Source organism: Erythrolamprus reginae, chromosome 3, assembly GCF_031021105.1.
Source record: "Erythrolamprus reginae isolate rEryReg1 chromosome 3, rEryReg1.hap1, whole genome shotgun sequence".
Lineage (NCBI taxonomy): Eukaryota > Metazoa > Chordata > Lepidosauria > Squamata > Dipsadidae > Erythrolamprus > Erythrolamprus reginae.
In genome coordinates, this window is record NC_091952.1 from 8,197,912 (window position 1) to 8,217,634 (window position 19,723).

Consider the following 19,723-nt stretch of genomic DNA (forward strand, 5'->3'; position numbering starts at 1 on the left):
ATTTCCTGGGGGGGCGGGTTCTTCTAGAATTTTTAGAGGGAATTTCAGTGGCTTTTTATTTGTTAGGTCAATCTTTTCTTCACTTGTGTGTATGTGTGTGTGTGTTTCAGCAGTATATCGTGACACTGATTTCCTGCAGATTGCCTGCTTCTTAATATCTGGATGAAAACTCATTTATGAAAACTCATTTATTCCTAGAGATCTGCGAATCAACAGAAAAAAAGGCGGGCATATATTAATGCATTGAATTATAGTAGCGTGCCTTCTAAATTGGGAAAATTGCTTTGCAAATGCTGCAAATTATTATATATTCATAGAATTCTGTCTAGCTATGCAGGCGGCTGTGGATGCAAAGGTACTCTTTTAAAAAAATTAATCAAACCATGATATAAACAGAACAAACAGAATTCTACCCTTTGCAAAGTGTCTTCTGTAATAATGGAGTTGTAAAACAAGTGTTCTTCAAAGTTTTGACTGTAATTGAGCCTGGAATTACAGTTATAAATCAGAAATATTGTTAATCGGTCTCTATTTATTGATTGATTTGATTTGATTTGATTTGGTTTGGTTTGGTTTGGTTTGGTTGGGTTGGGTTGGGTTGGGTTGGGTTTGATTTGATTTGATTTGATTTGATTTGATTTATTTGAATGCCGCCCCTCTCCAAAGACTCGAGGCGGCTAACAACAATAAAAAAGACAATGTAAACAAATCTAATATTAAAAATAATCCAAAAAACCCCAATTTAAAAAACCAATCATACATACAAGCATACCATGTATAAATTTTATAAGCCTAGGGGGAAGGGAAAAATTTCAATTCCCCCATGCCTGGCGACAGAGGTGGGTTTTAAGGAGCTTGCGAAAGGCAAGGAGGGTGGGGGCAACTCTGATATCTGGGGGGAGCTGGTTCCAGAGGGTCGAGGCCGCCACAGAGAAGGCTCTTCTCCTGGGTCCCGCCAAATGACATTGTTTAGTCGACAGGACCCGGAGAAGGCCAACTCTGTGGGACCTAACAGGTCGCTGGGATTCGTGCAGCAGAAGGCAGTCCCGGAGATATTCTGCTCCGATGCCATGTGACTCTTCAGGAATTTACTACCTCTCTCCACCACTCCTGCAGTTGTTAAGCAAAGATAGAGGTCGTTAAGCAAATCTATTTTATTAATTGGTGTATTTTTATGAAAATCAGACATAAACATCAGAAACTGGCAAAAAAAACCAAAACCACAACCAGTGTTCCCTCTAATTTTTTGGGGGGGTGGCCGGAAAAGTATAGTGTCTGGGCGGCACAGAAATAATAAACAAACAAACAAACAAACAAACAAACCACCCTGTTTTGCCTCAGAGAATTTCAAAATAAAATACTGTACTGTGTGTCTATAATAGTGAGCTCATAATAGGGCAACTCTATCAATATCAAAATGCCACTTAAATAGTTGAGCTAGTTTCAAACTGGATTTTGATTTTCTTTCTCTCTTCCTTACTCCCATTCTTTTTCTTTCTCTTTTCCTTCCTCTCTTTTTTCTATCTGTTTCTCTCTCTTCCTCTCTTCCTCTCTCTCTCCTTCCCTCTCACTCTTTCCCTCTCGGCTTCTGGGCAGGTTTGGAAAACTCTGAGTTGATGATGATTTTTAAGTGAGCGATTGCTCACTGCTCAGCTTAGAGGGAACTATGCCCACAACCAACCTTAGAAAATTGTGGTTATGTGACTTCTGGATTATAAATAACCATAAAGGTAAGATGGTTGTACCCAAAATATAGTCATTTGAGCACAGGACATATCCGTGCAGCCATTGAAAGTTCAAAATTTGGTTTTGGAAGTAACTTTGGATGGGCAGGTGCCTGTCATAACTTCAAACGGTCACAAAGTGACTGTCATTAAACAAGGACTACCAATAGTAGAGTCCATATGAAGAAGAAGAAAATGGAAAGGAATAGCAGCAAGTCTCCTCAATCAGCACTAGGCAACTGATTTCACCATTTTGATTTCCCACAATTCCCCATTGTCATGCTACACTTGGGGCATGCTGGGAAATTAGGGTGTCATTTGATTCTGAGGTAAACCAACTGCTTAGCAAGGCCTTTATCTTCTTCCTACATTGGGCTATGAACTATGACAGATTATTGTTGTTGTTGAATAAATATCTGAATTTAAACAATGTGCTTAACTGCAACACAGACCTACAATGTAGATCAGAGGTCTCCAAACAAGGCACCTTTAAGACTTGTGGAGAATTCTGGGAGTTGGAGTCCACAAGTTTTAAAACTGACTGAGGAATTCTGGGAGTTGAAGTCCACCAGTCTTAAAACTGACTGAGGAATTCTGGGAGTTGAAGTCCACCAGTCTTAAAACTGGCTGTGGAATTCTGGGAGTCTACAAGTGTTATATTTGCCAAATTTGGAGACTCCTGATGTAGATTATAGGCCAGTGTTCTTCAAACTGGCAATATTGAAATGGGCAGATTTCAAATCTCAGAATTTCTTCAGCAGCACAGAATTCTGGGAGTTGAAATCCACCATTCTTAAACTGGCTGAGGAATTCTGGGAGTTGAAGTCCACCAGCCTTAAAACTGGCTGGGGAATTTTGGGAGTCTACAAGTCTTATATTTGCCATTTTTGGAGATTCCTGATGTAGATTAAAGGCCAGTGTTCTTCAAACTGGCAATTTTAAAATGAGCAGATTTCAAATCTCAGAATTCCCTCAGCAGCCCAGAATTCTGGGAGTTGAAGTCCATAAGTTTTAAAGCTGACTGAGGAATTCTGGGAGTTGAAGTCCACCAGCCTTAAAACTAGCTGGGGAATTCTGGAACTACACAAGTCTTATATTTGCCAAATTTGCAGACTCCTGATGTCGATTATAGGCCAGTGTTCTTCAAACCTGACAATTTTCAAATGGGCAGACTTCAAATCCCAGATTTCCCTCAGCAGCATGGGATTCTGGGAGTTGAAGTACACACGTCTTAAGATTGCTGAATTGAAATGTAGTCTATGAAATACAAGAGGTGCCTGAGCAACACAGAACAACCAGCAAATAGTCTTCATCTGCAGACAAACGGCAAAAGTTTGTTTTGCTAGGAACCCTCCCCGAGTCGCTTTTGGTTTGTTGTTGCTTTCATTTTCCTTAATGCCTTTTTTTTTAGGTGTGTGGGTATGTGTGTCTTTCCACCTAGAAAAAGCCTCCAGGCTCAAATTGGCTGCAATTTGCAGTTTCTTCATCCCACTGGGCCATTATTGCTAACGAATGCAGCAAATTGGGTGTGAATCCGCCTATTATGGTGTCTTCAACAAACTATGGTTAAATGAACCAAGGCATAATATGATCTGTGAACAAGGCCCACAAAACCCGGCTCTTTTCCGTTCTCCCCTCCCCAGCTTCTAACCTGGGAAGAGGACTAGGGAGAGCTACTTTCAGCCAATCGCAAGCGTTCAATTCCAGCAAACTATTGGGATTGTTGGTGGAATTGGAGAGAAACTTCAAAGGAGAACTCCTTTCTTAGTGCAGGTGAGGTATACCTACCCAGGTATAGATCTCCTGCTGGAACAGGTGGTTGGACTAGAACAGGGGTAGGCAAAGTTGCCTCTTCTTTTTAAAAAAAAATATATCTTTATTAATTATTAACATTAAAAAAACAGAACAAATACAAAACACCAAAAAGAATTCACAATAAGGACACAGACAGGAACAAAAACAAAACATAACCCATACAAATGTATAACTATAATTATAAAAATGTATAACCGCCTCCTGCCGCACGAATCCCAGCGACCGATTAGGTCCCACAGAGTGGGCCTTCTCCAGGTCCCGTCAACTAAACAATGCCGGTTGGCGGGTCCCAGGGGAAGAGCCTTCTCTGTGGTGGCACCGGCTCTCTGGAACCAACTCCCCCCGGAGATTAGAACTGCCCCTACTCTTCCTGCCTTCCGAAAACTCCTTAAGACCCACCTTTGCCGTCAGGCATGGGGAAACTAAACATCTCCCCTGGGCACGTTAAATTTATATATGGTATGTTTGTGTGTGTGTTTGCTATTACATGGGGTTTTCTTAAATCGTTAAATATTTTAATTAATTGGATTGTTGTGACTGTTTTACTTGTTGTGAGCCGCCCCGAGTCTTCGGAGAGGGGCGGCATACAAGTCCAACTAATAAATAAAATAAATAAATAAATAAATAAATAAATAAATAAATAAATAAACTTAAACACTCAACGATTTATAAGTTTGCCAACCTACTTGTTGCCATTCCTGCTACAGCTTTCTAACTGTTGTTTTTTATATTATTTACAAAAATCTTGACGGTGTTAATTTCACACTTATATCTAATATATAATAAAAAAGAATAACAGGAGTAACAAGATTGCTAAACGATAATATATTTGATTATGTTATGGATGTTTTAAGATTTTAAGTATTTTTTTTTATTAACCCAATCGTACCAGTTGCCTCTTCTATGCCATGTGGACTTCAACTCCCAGAATTCCTGAGCTAGCATGATTGACTCAGGAATTTTGAAAGTTGGAGTCCACAAGTCATAGAAGAGCCAACTTTGCCTACCCCTGGACTAGAAGACTTTCAAAGTTCCTCTCAGTGGAATTGAATCGAATGCTTTATTTGGCCAAGTGTGATTAGGAACACAAGGAATTTCTCTCTGGTAGAAAAGCATTCTGTGTACATGCAATCTGTCATCTGTACCTCTAGAACTGCCTCGTTTGGTTCTGCAACCCAACAAGACCGACACAAACTTCAGGCGATAATCAGAATTGCAGAAAAAACAATTGCTGCCAACCCGCCTTCCATTGAGGACCTGTACATTGCACTAGTCAAAAAGAGGGCGATGAAAATATTTACTGACCCCTCACATCTTGGACATAAACTGTTTCAACTCCTACCCTCAAAACATCACTGCAGAGCCCTGCACACCAAGACAACTCGACACAAGAACAGTTTTTCCCCCAAATGCCATCAAATGCTAAACAAATAATTCCCTCAACACTGTCAAACTTTTTACTACGTCTGCACTACTATTACTACTAGTTTTTCTCATCAATCCTTTCACCCATCTCCTCCCACTTATGACTGTATGACTGTAACTTGTGGCTTGTATCCTTAGGATTTTTAATATTGATGGTTTCTTCATTGCTTATTTGACCCCTATGACAATCATTGTGTTGTACTTCATGATTCTTGACAAATCTATATTTTATTTTGTGTACACTGAGAGCATATGCACCAAAGACAAATTCCTTGTGTGTCCAATTACACTTGGCCAATAAAATAATTCTATTCTATTCTATTCTACTCTACTCACCTCTACTCTACTCTACTATACTCTACTATACTATGCAATACCATACCATACCATACCATACCATACTATACTCTATGTAATTGTAATGCCAGCAAAAGGGGGAATGTAGAAGGTTTTATTTTTAAATTTTATTTTAATTGGATTTGTATGCTGCCCCTCTCTGAGAACTCAGGGCGGCTCACAGCATATACAAAGACACAATAGTAAAATATAATAAGGATATTAATAGTAATTATTTTATTAAGGATAATCATAGTAAGGATAATACCACATGGGTTAATAGACATTAGGCAGTATGGAGAGAATTAAGTGCTCAGAATTATTATTCAGAGTAGTACTTGGAAGGGACCTTAGAGGTCTCGTTGACCAACCAGTAGTGGGCTGCTACGGTACGCTTGAGGACCGCTGTGCTGTGCGCGCATATTCAGTTCTCTTGGGTGCGTGCATGCGTGTCCCAGCATATTTTTCCTTCATGTGCATGCACAGAAGGAAAATATTTTGAGGGCACATGCGCACGTGAGCGATTTCAGCAATTTTTTTGCTTCTGTGCATGCATGGAAGCAAAAACAATTGCCGAAATCTCTTCGCCCTGTGCATCCCCTTGCAATATTTCAGCATGTTTTTTGCTTCCTGCGCATGCCAGTAGCCCCAATCCACTCCGATCCCAACCCTCTGCTTAGGCAGGAAACCCTAAACCTGTGATGGCGAACCTGTGGCACAAGATCCAGAGGTGGCACACAGAGCGTGCTTTTTTCACCCTCTGCGCATGCGTAGGCTTTGCGCATGCTCAGGGGCTTAAAAAAATTAAATGGTGGCATTGGAGGGGAGGTGGAGCCTCGCACTGCCGCCACTTCTGGTTCTCCAAACCATTTGCACCCGCTGCTACGGGTACGACCGAACTGGTAGCATTTCACCCCCAGTTTAAGGACTAATGTAAAATATATGTGATAAGCAAAAGGTATTTAATTTATATTATATTATATTATATTATATTATATTATATTATATTATATTATATTATATTATATTATATTATATTATATTATATTATATTATATTATATTATATTTATTATATTATATTATATTATATTATATTATATTATATTTATTATATTTATTATATTATATTATATAAGTTATGTTGTATTGTATTGTATTGTATTATATTATATTATATTATATTATATTATATTATATTATATTATATTATATTATATTATATTATATTACATTACAGTACATTACATTACATTATTATATTAGTTATGTTATATATAACATAAATAATATAATATAATAATATAATATAATACAATACAATACAATACAATACAATACAATGCAATACAGTAATACCAGTAATTCTGGATGAATTGGCTAATATGAAGAAAGGAGAGTCCTTGATTAGAAAGCTTCATGAATCATTGTAAATGGAGAAAAATGTGAACTAAGCCACTCCCACCCAGTCACATGACCTTTAATCCACCACTCTATCACATCAACTAAACAATGTCGGTTGGCGGGCCCCAGGGGAAGAGCCTTCTCTGTGGCGGCCCCGACTCTCTGGAACCAGCTCCCCCCAGAGATTAGAACTGCCCCTACCCTCCTTGCCTTTCGCAAACTCCTTAAAACCCACCTTTGTCGTCAGGTATGGGGGATCTGAGATATCTCCTCCAGGTCTATATAATTTATGTATGGTATGTTTGTAGGTATGTCTGCTTAAAAATGGGTTTTTTTAACTATTTTAAATTTTAAATTGTAAATTATTAGATTTGTCAGGAACTGTTTTTATTGTGTTGTGAGCCGCCCCGAGTCTACGGAGAGGGGCGGCATACAAACAAACAAACAAACAAACAAACAAACAAATAAATAAATAAATAAACAAACAAACAAACAAACAAACAAACAAACATGATCGGTAAGTCATTCCTCCCCGGTCACATGACCATCAAGCCACATCCACAAAATAAGTCACACTCACAGTAGTAAATATTTTGGTAGCCCATCACTGGTTATGTTATGTTATGTTATGTTATGTTATGTTATGTTATGTTATGTTATGTTATGTTATGTTATGTTATGTTATGTTATGTTATGTTATGTTATGTTATGTTATGTTATGTTATAAAAGGCCTAAGCCAGAGAGTAGATGTTTAAAATTAAATATAGAAACAGGGAGGTCAAGCTAGGTCAAAAAAGTCAAGATGGCAGCCACCCCCATGTTACATGTGCCCTGTAATAAAGGGGAAGGGCAGGACTTTGGGGGTCACATCATCACAACAGCCATCTGGACTTCTCGCAGAAAAGCCAGCAAGTTGATATGGCCAAAAATATGCAGACCAGCAGAAACTTTTCAAATTGGTTTTTTTTTTAAGCTGACAAGGCAGTCTTCTTTCAAGGGTACGACCCACGACCCCACAATCAGCATTTTTTGGAAACTGAATACGTCTCTTTAGAGCCACCGTTGTGCTAGCTTATAAACAATTTAATATCCGGAGTTTCTTTTCTCTTTCCTTTTTTTAAAAAAAAATTATCATTTTTATTTTATGATATAAAATACAAAGGAGAAAAGAAAATAGGAAATTAAGGGAGGGAAAGGGAGAAGGGAAAAGTGGGCGTGAGATACGAAGGGAAAGAGTAAAAGAAAGAAAGGGCCAACAATGTGCAGCAGCAGCTAAAAAAGCCAACACAATCCTAAGCTGCATCAACAGGGGAATACACTCCAAGACCAGGGAAGTCTTAATACCACTCTACTACGCCCTGGTCAGACCATACCTGGAGTACTGTGTTCAGTTCTGGTCACCACACTTCAAAAGAGACATTGAAACTCTGGAGAAGGTGCAGAAAAGAGCAACCAAAATGATCAGGGGTCTAGAAACCAAGACTTACGAAGAGAGACTGAGGGAACTGGGCATGGATAGCCTAGAGAAAAGGAGGGCCAGAGCAGACATGATAGCAGTCTACAAGTATACGAGGGGATGTCACAGAGAGGAGGGGATCACTTTATTCTCCAGGGCACCAGAGGGCCGGACGAGGAACAACGGCTGGAAGCTGACCAAGGAGAGATTCAACATGGAGATAAGGAGGAACTTCCTGACGGTCAGAGCGATCAACCAATGGAACAACCTAGCAATGGACGTTGTGAACTCCAACACTCTGGACATTTTTAAGAGAAGATTGAACTGCCACTTGACTGGTGTACTATAGGGTTCCTGCTTGGGCAGTGGGTTGAACCCGATGGCCTTCATGGTCCCTTTCAACTCTAACAATAAATAAATAAACCTGGAGTTTCTAAGATGGCCCTCTTAGGGACCATCGACGTAACAACATTTCATTTAGTGACTGTTCTAAGTTACAATGGGCCTGGACAAAATCACTTGTGATCATTTTTCACACTTAGGACCATGATAGCATCACCATGATCACAGGGGCATTTTTGCCATACAGTCATAAGTGGGAGGAAATGGGTGATAGGAATGATGAGAAAAAACTAGGAGAAATACAGTAGTAGTGTAGACTTAGTAAATAGTTTGACAGTGATGAGAGAATTATTTGTTTAGCAGAGTGATGGCATTTGGGGGAAAACTGTTCTTGTGTCTAGTTGTCTGGGTGTACAGTGCTCTGTAGCCAGTGAAGGGCTACCAAACCTTTTACTACCACACTGTGAGTGTGGTTTATGCATTTTCTTTCAAAAATTTTCAGTGCAAATTGGGTGCTCTGGGGTGGAGCTCCATTTCCGCTACCCCATTGTGTCCCCCCCGTCCCCCTGGACAGTAGCCCACCCCGTCTGTAGCGATGTTTTGAGGATAAGAGTTGAACAAGTTTATATCCAGGATGCGAGAGATCAGTATTGTAAATATTTTCACAGCTCTCTTTTTGACTCGGTATTCAGGTCCTCAATGAAAGGCAGGTTGGCAGCAATCCATTGAGGACCTGTATATTGCACAGGTATTGCCATATTAGATAATATCATCAGTGCAAACCGGTGGTTAAATCCATGTTTTTTACTACAGGTTCTGTGGGTGTGGCTTGGTGGGCGTGGCGTGGGAAAGATACTAAAAAATCCCCACTCCCTCCCCACTCCTGGGGGAAGGATATTGCAAAATCCTTCGCCCAGGAGTGGATGCTGGGATGGTGTAGAGTTTCATGTTTGAGCAGGGAGTTGGACTTGATAACCTGCAAAGTCCCTTTCAACTCTAATAATAAATAAAACTAGAAACATAGAAGACTGACAGCAGAAAGAGACCACATGGTCCATCTAGTCTGTCCTTATACCATTTCCTGTATATTATCTGAGGATGGATATTTGTTTATCCCAGGCAGGTTTAAATTCAATTACCAACCACATCTTCTGGAAGTTTGCTCCAAGCATCTACTACTCTTTCAGTAAAATAATATTTTCTCATGTTGATTCTGATCTTTCCCCCAACTAACCTCAGATTGTGTCCCCTTGTCCTTGTGTTCACTTTCCTATTAAAAACACTTCCCTCCTGAACCTTATTTAACCTTTTAACATAAAAATGAATGAATGAATGAATGAATGAATGAATGAATAAATAAATAAATAAATAAATAAATAAATAAATAAATAAATAAATAAATCTCCATTCCGACCCCACTGTGGGGCCAGCCGGAGGTGGTATCTGCCAGATCTCCGAACTACTCAAAATTTCCACTGGTGGATTTTGCCCCTGGTGCAAACCCCATTCCCCTCTAAAACAGATGATGCTACCTAGTTGGGTAATAAAAGGTCTGCAAGAAACAACCAAGCTCAAAGAGCACCAAGGATCCCATAGTCCTTGTCCTCCTCGTCTAGCACTGAAAATGTTATATAGTTGGGTAATGAAATATCTGCAAGAAAACCACCAAGCTCCTCCACTCCGCCCTGCCTCCTAGCCCTGGTGACATTATCTAGCTGGGTAGTGAAATGTCGGCTACAGATATCCCTTTCTGATGTGCTCTTTCTCTTCTCTCCTCAGAAAATGAGTTCCGAGGCAAACTGCTGAGTCAAAGGTGGACCCAGGGGGAGAAAATCAGCAGTTGCGAGTCAGCCCCGAACCTCCACAAGAGACACATCAAGGTGAGGAAGCCCTTCCCCAAACCTGAGTCGTGGAAAAAGACGCCACGGTGCATTTCCTTGTGTTGGGATTTATTTTTTATTTTATTTTATTTTATTTTATTTTATTTTATTTTATTTTATTTTATTTTATTTTATTTTATTTTATTTTATTTTATTTATTTTATTTTATTTTATTTTATTTTATTTTATTTTATTTTATTTTATTTTATTTTATTTTATTATTTATTTTATTTTATTTTATTATTTATTTTTCTGTTTGTTTGTTTATTTTGTCCAATACACAATGAGGGTTTTAGTGGGTGGGTGGGTAGGTAGGTAGGTAGGTAGATAGGTAGATAGGTAGATAGATGGATGGATAGATAGATAGATAGATAGATAGATAGATAGATAGATAGATAGATAGATAGATAGATAGATAGATAGATAGATAGATAGATAGATAGATAGTTAGTTCTGAGTTCGGGTTTTGCCCTGTGTAATATTTTGCATGCCTATGCTTACAACTTCAGCCTGATGATGGTGAATGTGATTTCACCGAAACATCACAACCTTTGCCTTGTAAGGCAGAGAATTATCCTCTAGGCTACAGTATCCAATCCCTTCAGCTCTGCACCAGGGAAGGGTTACATATTTTTGTGTCGAATCACCCTGGTGTATTGAAGGAACATCACAGCTTCTTATTTGCCTCTCGGTTCAACCCAGGGCCATTTCCAAGGCAGTTAATTTTATTGATAGCCGACAATTCTACATATATATATAGTAAAATACATGATTAAGGTTATAGAGGAGATACTCATAGTAAAATATATCTGTGAAAGAATAGAAAAGAAGATATACTAATAGAACATATCAATGAAAGAATAGAAGAAGAGATATAGGAATAGAAGAAAGATATAGGAGATATAGGAGAGCAATAGGACAGGGGACGGAAGGCACTCTAGTGCACTTGTACTCGCCCCTTACTGACCTCTTAGGAATATGGATAGGTCAACCATAGATAATCTAAGGGTAAAGTGTTGGAGGTTTGGGGATGACACTATGGAGTCCAATAATGAGTTCCACGCTTCGACAACTTGGTTACTGAAATCATATTTTTTACAGTCAAGTTTGGAGCGGTTAATATTAAGTTTAAATATGTTGTGTGCTCTTGTGTTGTTGTGGTTGAAGCTGAAGTAGTTGCCGACAGGCAGGACGTTGCAGCATATGATCTTGAGGGCAATACTTAGATCTTGTTTAAGGCGTCTTAGTTCTAGGCTTTCTAGGCCCAGGATTGAAAGTCTAGTCTCGTAGGGTATTCTATTTTGATGGGAGGCCCATGTTTTGATGGGTTAACTTGAAGATCCCTGGCCCTTCAGCTAACTTCCAAAATTGATGTTAGTGAAGATTGGACTTAATCCCTGGATAGTTCCTTGGATTTGCAGCTGACTGAAGCGTAGACATCAGAGGTTTGTTGTTAATGGCGACTATTCTGAGCAGAGACTGGTCGCAAGCGGTGTGCCACAAGGGTCTGTTCTGGGTCCTATTCTTTTTTTTTATGTTTGTAAGTGACATAGGGGAAGGTTTGGTAGGGAAGGTTTGCCTATTTGCCAATGACTCTACAGTGTGCAGTAGGGTTGATATTTCTGTAATATGGCAAATGATTTAGCTTTACTAAACAAAGCAAAGTAGGTACAGGTAAATTTGGACAATAGGACAGTAAGACAGGGACGGTAGGCACGATGGTGCATTTATACACACCCCTTACAGACCTCTTAAGAATATAAAAATATAAGTGTGAATATAAGAAAGTCTGAAAATGAAAAAGAATAATTCAAATAGGCTGTTAGGAACAAGGACCAGCTGGATAGCTGGCGCATATGTTCTGATATAATAAGCAATATATATTTTGTATACAGTATTTGTATGTTTTTGTATGTTTTATATGTATCTTTTTCCTTTTTTTCTTTTCTTTTTTATTGTCTTTTGTATTCTTGTTTCTCTTTTATATGTAAATATTCAATAAAGATTTTATTTTATTTTTTAAAGGAATGGGGTGAGGTCAACAGTAAATAGTCTAAAGTTTTTTGGGGTTTGGGGAAGAAACCCCAGAGTCAGGTAGTACATGAGAAACATGAGAAAATATTATTTTACTGAAAGAGTAGTAGATCCTTGGAACAAACTTCCAGCAGACGTGGTTGGTAAATCCACAGTAACTGAATTTAAACATGCCTGGGATAAAAATATATCCATCCTAAGATAAAATACAGGAAATAGTATAAGGGCAGACTAGATGGACCACGAGGTCTTTTTCTGCCGTCAGTTTTCTATGTTTCTATGTTTCTACATTCCAGGCATTGACCACTCTGTTACTAAAGTTGCATTTTCCACAATTGTTGGCGCTATTTGTCGCTACCTCGAGCTCTTTCCTGGTTCCAAAAAATAAAAGTTTTCTCTTTTAGATGAAAGTGATTAAAATAGAAACGGAGGAGGAGGCAATGCGAGGTCCATGAGCCAAGAGAGAATTATCCAGCCTGCTTATAGTCGGTCAGCCTGGAGGCTGCTATTGTTTTTAATGAGCTGCTTTTCCATACCTTTAATAGCCTCTTGAAGCATTATATGAGCCAGCGATAATGGCTAATCGGTGCTTGTTTCCTTGCCATTAAAAAAAAAAAAGTTTCCTCAGAGCGTCAGCCTCATTTTGAAGCCAACTCGCTAGGCCGCTTTTTAGGCCGCCATTGTTAAAGATTCGCTGGGATTCCTCACGGTTTAGACAAAAGGAAGGAGGATTGTCCAGCAAATGTTTTTGGGGCACCACGTTGCCGCGCTTTTACTTCATGGCTCTTTAAAAATAAAGCGATTTTTAAAAGGGGTTTGTTTATTTATTTATTTATTTATTTATTTATTTATTTATTTATCAGATTTGTATGCCGCCCCTCTCCGCAGACTCGGGGCAGCTGACAGCAATAATAGTACAATGTAAACAAATCTAATATTTAAGTTTAACTTAATTTAAAACCCCAATTTAAAAACCAATCATACATACTAGCATACCATGCATAAATTTTATAAGCCTAGGGGGAGGGAAAGTCTCAATTCCCCCATGCCTGACGACAGAGGTGGGTTTTAAGGAGCTTACAAAAGGCTAGGAGGGTGGGGGCAACTCTGATATCCGGGGGGAGTTGGTTCCAAAGGGCCGGGGCCGCCACAGAGAAGGCTGTTCCCCTGGGCCCCGCCAAACGACATTGTTTAGTTGACGGGACCTGGAGAAGACCCACTCTGTGGGACCTAACTGCTCGCTGGGATTCATGCGGCAGAAGGCGGTCCCGGAGATATTCTGGTCCGGTGCCATGAAGGGTTTATAGGTCATAACCAACACTTTGAATTGTGACCGGAAACTGATCAGCAACCAATGCAGACTGCGGAGTGTTGGTGTGACATGGGCGTATTTAGGAGCGCCCATGATAGCTCTCGCAGCTGCATTCTGCACGATCTGAATTTTCCGAACACTCTTCAAAGGTAGCCCCATATAGAGAGCGTTACAGTAGTCGAGCCTCGAGGTGATGAGGGCATGAGTGACTGTGAGCAGTGACTCACGGTCCAAATAGGGCCGCAACTGGTGCACCAAGCGAACCTGGACAAACGCCCCCCTCGCCACAGCTGAAAGATGGTTCTCTAATGTGAGCTGTGGATCGAGGAGGACACCCAAGTTGCGGACCCTCTCTGAGGGGGTTAGTGATTCCCCCCCCCCCAGGGTAATGGATGGACAGATGGAGTTGTCCTTGGGAGGCAAAACACACAGCCGCTCCGTCTTATCAGGGTTGAGCTTGAATCTGTTGACACCCATCCAGGCCCCAACATCCTCCAGGCACCGGCACATCACTTCCACTGCTGACTGGACAAGGGGTGGAGATGTAAAGCTGGGTATCATCTGCATATTGATGATACCTCACCCCATGTCCTTGGATGATCTCATGTTAGTGTTACAGTGAACAAAGTCATCCTTCAGATGGTTGGATTTGATGGCTCTAGAAATGGGCTGGCAATGTTGAGAAATGGGAAGCAAACGATTGATGTTACAATTTATTTAGTTTTGGGGTATACACTGTTCCCTCGAGTTTCGCGGGGGATGCGTTCCGAGACCGCCCACGAAAGTCGAATTTCCGCGAAGTAGAGATGCGGAAGTAAATACACTATTTTTGGCTATGAACAGTATCCCAAGCCTTCCCTTAACACTTTAAACCTCTAAATTACAATTTCCCATTCCCTTAGCAACCATTTAGGTTATTACTCACCATGTTTATTTATTAACGTTTATTTTTAAAAATGTTTTTTAAAGGCAGACAAAAGTTTGGCAATGACATATGACGTCATCGGGCGGGAAAAACCGTGGTATAGGGGAAAAAACAGTGAAGTATTTTTTTAATTAATATTTTTGAAAAACCGTGGTACAGGCTATTCGCGAAGTTCGAACCCGCGAAAATCGAGGGAACACTGTACACTGTTCCCTCGATTTTCGCGGGTTCGAACTTCGCGAATAGCCTGTACCACGGTTTTTCAAAAAATATTAATTAAAAAATACTTTGCGGGGTTTTTTCTATACCACGTTTTTCCCCGCCCGATGATGTCATACATCATCACCAAACTAATATTTTTTGCAAATAAATAACAAAACAAATAATTATTGTTAATAAATAATTATCTTTATAAATATCAGGATCACTAAGTGTCTTGTTCAATGGTGAATACCAGTAATAATGGTGAGTAAATGGTTGTTAAGGGGATGGGAAATGGTAATTTTGGGGTTTAAAGTGTTAAAGGATGGCTTGTGATACTTGTCCATAGTCAAAAATGGTGTATTTACTTCTGCATCTCTACTTCGCGGAAATTCGACTTTCGGGGGCGGTCTCGGAACGCATCCCCCGCGAAACTCGAGGGAACACTGTATTGATGCACAGGGAAAAGTTGGAGACCTTCCTTCTTATTCTTCTTTCCTCTCCTCTCCTTTCTCTCCTCTTCCCTTCTCTCACATCTCTTCTTCCTTCCTTCCTTCCTTCCCTCCCTCTCCTCTTCTCCTTCCTCCTCCTTCCTTCCTGTTTTCTTCTCTCCTCTCCTCTTTCATCTCCTCTTCTTTTCCCTTCCCTCACATCTCTCCTTCCTTCTTTTCTTTCTTCCTGTTTTTCTTTCCTCTCTTCTCCTCTTTTAGCTCATATCCTCTTCCCTTCCCTCACATCTCTTCCCCTTCCTTCCTTTTCTTCTTTCCTCTCCTCTCCTCTTCCATCTCTCATCTTCCCTTCTCTCGCATCTCTTCCCCTTCCTCTGTTCCTTTTCCCATTCTTTTCTCTTTTTCTCCTTCCTTCCTTTTCTTCATTCCTCTCCTCTCTTATCTCCTTTCTTCTTCCCTTCCCTCACATATCTTCCCCTTCCTTTCTTTCTTCCTTCCTTTTCTCCTCTCCTCTTTTCTCCTCTCTCCTCTTCCTTCTAATCTCTTCTCCTTCCTTCCCCCTTCCCTCCCCCTTTCCTTCCTTCCTTCTTAGTTCTTAGTTCTCTCTTATGATCCTTTCAATATTTCTATCTTATAATAAATTTTACTACAATTCTTGGAAAAATTAATGCAAAAGTCTGCAGCAGCAATTTCAGAATGTGTTACAGTGGCCAATATTGCAGTCAGTCTACAAGAATCCCCAAGTTTGTTTGTTTGTTTGTTTGTTTGATTAATTAATTAATTCAACTTCAATGCCACCCTTCCCAAAGGATTTTATTTAAAAAATAAAAACTTCTGGGTGAGGAGAGCTGGTTGGATCAGAATAAATAACAAATATAGAATATATTGCAATTTAATAAACAAAGCATTTCACCAGTTTTCCAAGAAAATTTTATCTGGAGAAGGAGAGGTTCTGCCTGAAACCTGATTTAATTTCCAGTTTAAACATTCCTGCTGTGGAAAGCCACTACCCAGCGACCCAATGAAGTGGATTTTTGCTTCCAATTCCTTTGCTATTAAAAAATAAGTAAATGAGAACAAAAAGGCAACTGCATACCAGCAAAGCCACAAACTCTGGATTGCATTTTTTTAAAAAACAAAAACCCCAAACCTAAATTAAACCCAACTCTTTTTAAGAGAAAGGCACGTGGGAAGAAGTTGCTAAAAGACCAGGTGAAAAAATAATAATAATTGAGGACTCTTTGCAGAGGAATGTATGAATGAGCTTTCATTCTTGCAAACCCTCAATGGAACTCTTTTAACGGGAAGGGAGAAGTTTGCCAAAAGAAAAGTGGAGGTTTGTTGTTTGCAGACAGGAAGACCTAAAGAGAGAGAGAGAGAGAGATCCAGCTGCAACTTTCTGAAAAGGAGGAGAAAGCAAACGGCGGAACTGTCAAAAGTTCAGGATGAATTTTCTTGCCAGGCAAGAATTGGAGGCTTTTGTGCAGAGATCGGTCCACCCTTAGTAGGGTCCGTGCAAACACGGCAGCCTGTGTCCCCCCCAGGAACAAGGCATCGACTTGTGACGGGCGAAACGAAGTTAGTGGAAGACAGCTGGACCGGTTGGCATCCCAAATCCTGCTGCCAACTGAAAGGAATTTTTTTCCGCTGGCTTTTAAGTCCTGAAAGGGTCGTCCTGTCTTTGCAAGGACGGTAAAGAAGGAACTTCCCCGAAGATGTTTTATTTATTCTTTATTTATTATTAAAGCTATTAGTAAAGCCAAGGCAATCCCAAATGGCAAGATCAGTACCGCTCTATAAGGCCTTAATAGAATAATGCTGCCGATTAGCCTCCAAGCACAATTCATGACCTATAAAGCACTACATGGCTTAGGACCAGATTACCTACAGGACCATCTTCTGCCTCACGTATCTCAGTGGCCGGTCAGATCCCACAGAATTGACCTTCTCCAAATCCCATCAACCAGGCAATGCCGTCTGGTGGGGCCTAGCAGTAGAGCCTTCTATGTGGTGGCTCCAGCCCTTTGGAATCAGTTCCCTCCAGAGATTCGTACCACCCCATCTTCCTGGCCTTCCGCAAAGTTTTAAAAACTCACCTTTGCTGGCAGGCTTGGGACCGCTGAGTTTTAACATCTAGCTCCGGCTGATGATACAAGTGCATAATTTATAACTGTATGAATGTGGATGATTGTGGTTTTTTTATTTAAAAAATGGAGTTTTAGATATGTTTTAAATTTAGGTTTCTAATATGTTTTTGTTTGTATTTTGTATTTATCTCTGTTGTGAGGTGTCCTGTGTCTAGGGAGAAGGGTGGGATAGAAATCAATCAGATAGATAGATAGATAGATAGATAGATAGATAGATAGATAGATAGATAGATAGATAGATAGATGATAGGTAGGTAGGTGGATAGATAGATAGATAGATAGATAGATAGATAGATAGATAGATAGATAGATAGATAGATGATAGGCAGGTAGGTAGGTAGGTGGATATATAGATAGATGATAGATAGATGATAGATAGATAGATAGATAGATAGATAGATAGATAGATAGATAGATGCATAGATAGATAGATAGATAGATAGATAGATAGATAGATAGATAGATAGATAGATTGATAGATAGATAGATAGATACATACATACATACATACATAGATTAGATGTATGTATGTATGTATGTATGTATGTATGTATGTATGTATGTATGGATGGATGGATGGATGGATGGATGGATGGATGGATAAAGAGAGAGATCAAGCAAGTAAGCAAGTATCTAGTTTGAATCACCACACTATAAAAAGAATGTTGAGAGGTTCTAGAGAAGAGCAACAAAGATGATAAGGGAACTGGAGGCTAAAACATATGAAGAACAGTTGCAGGAACTGGGTAGGTCTAATATAGCAAAAAGAAAGACTAGGGCAGACCTTCACAGCAAAGAGGCTGTCACAAAGAAAAGTGGGGTCAACCTATTTTCCAAAGTACCAGAAATGGAAGATGAGAAATAATGGATGGAAACTAACCAAAGAGAGAAGCAATTTAGAGCTAAAGGGAAATTTCCTGACAGTGGGGAACAATTAACCAATGGAACAGCTTACCTCCAGAAGTTGTGAATGCTCCAACACTGGAAGCTTTTAAGAAGAGATTGGGCAACTATTCATGTGAAATAATATAGTATAGTATAGTATAGTATAGTATAGTATATAGTATAGTATAGTATAGTATAGTATAGTATAGTATAGTATAGTATAGTACAGTATAGTACAGTATAGTACAGTATAGTACAGTATAGTACAGTATAGTACAGTATAGTATAGTATAGTATAGTATAGTATAGTATAGTATAGTATATATATAAATATATATTAGAATTTCACAATGCTACAACCACCATCTAAGAACATAAGAGCCCTGCTGAATCAGGCTAAAGCCCATCGAGTCCAGCATTCTGTGTCAAACAGTGGCCCACCAATTGTCCACGGGGATCTTGAGCAGAAAGAGAAGGCAAAAACCCTCCCTTTCCCTTGACCCCCCAACAAATGGGACCCCAGGGGAATCCTGCCTGCCTCAACCAACATAGAGGTGGCATTTGGACATCATTTCAACAACCACCGATACACTTGGCATCCGGGAATCTCTCTAATCTTGCCTGAAGCTATCCAGGCTGACAGCTGTCATGACCTCTTCTGGAGGAGAATTCCATAAACGAAGAAGGAGGAGGAGGAAGAGAAAGAGGAGAAGATGATGAAGAAGGAGGAGGAGGAGGAGAAAGGAGGAGGAGGAGGAGGAGGAGGAGGAGGAGAGGGGGAGGAGGACTAAGGGAAGGATAAGAAGAAGAAGAGGAAGAGGAGGTAGAGGAGAGAAGAAGAAGAAGAAGAAGAAGAAGAAGAAGAAGAAGAAGAAGAAGAAGAAGTAGAACAACAACAACAACAACAACAACTTTAAGATTTTTAGCTATATTAATTGGATTTTTTAGATATGTATATTGTTTATTTTTTGATATGTTGTGAGCAGCCTCAAGTCCTTGAAGAGAGGCAGCATACAAATCCAATAAACAAATAAAAAACACAAAAAAAAGCCATGTTGAACCAGGCCAAAGCCCTCTAGTCCAGCCTTCTGTGTCACACAGCAACCCACCAATTGTCCCATGGGGATCTTGAGCAGAAAGAGAAGGCAAGACCCTCCCTTTCTCCTGACCCCTAACAAATGGGACCCAAGGGAATCCTGCCTGCCTCAAGCAACATGGAGGCGGTTCTTGGACATCTCCACCGGACCATTCTCCCTTCTTTATCCCGGGCTACTTTTTCCATCTCCTTCCTCCCCATATAAGACGAGCACTTTTGATGGTTCAGAGTTAAATGTTTTATTTGCCCCATTTGTTTATGCAAATGAAAAGTGACAGCCAAGCCTTGTTAG

General features: G+C 39.9%; 1 protein-coding gene across 1 annotated transcript in view; it reads left to right on the top strand.

Moving 5' to 3' along the window:
* Window positions 1-331: 331 nt before the first annotated feature.
* Window positions 332-19,723, top strand: part of MYT1 (myelin transcription factor 1) — a 128,615-nt gene continuing 109,223 nt past the window's right edge. Inside the window, 3 exon segments of the mRNA XM_070744282.1 lie at window positions 332-355; window positions 3,015-3,093; window positions 10,282-10,382. Coding sequence (XP_070600383.1) covers window positions 332-355; window positions 3,015-3,093; window positions 10,282-10,382 — 204 coding nt within the window.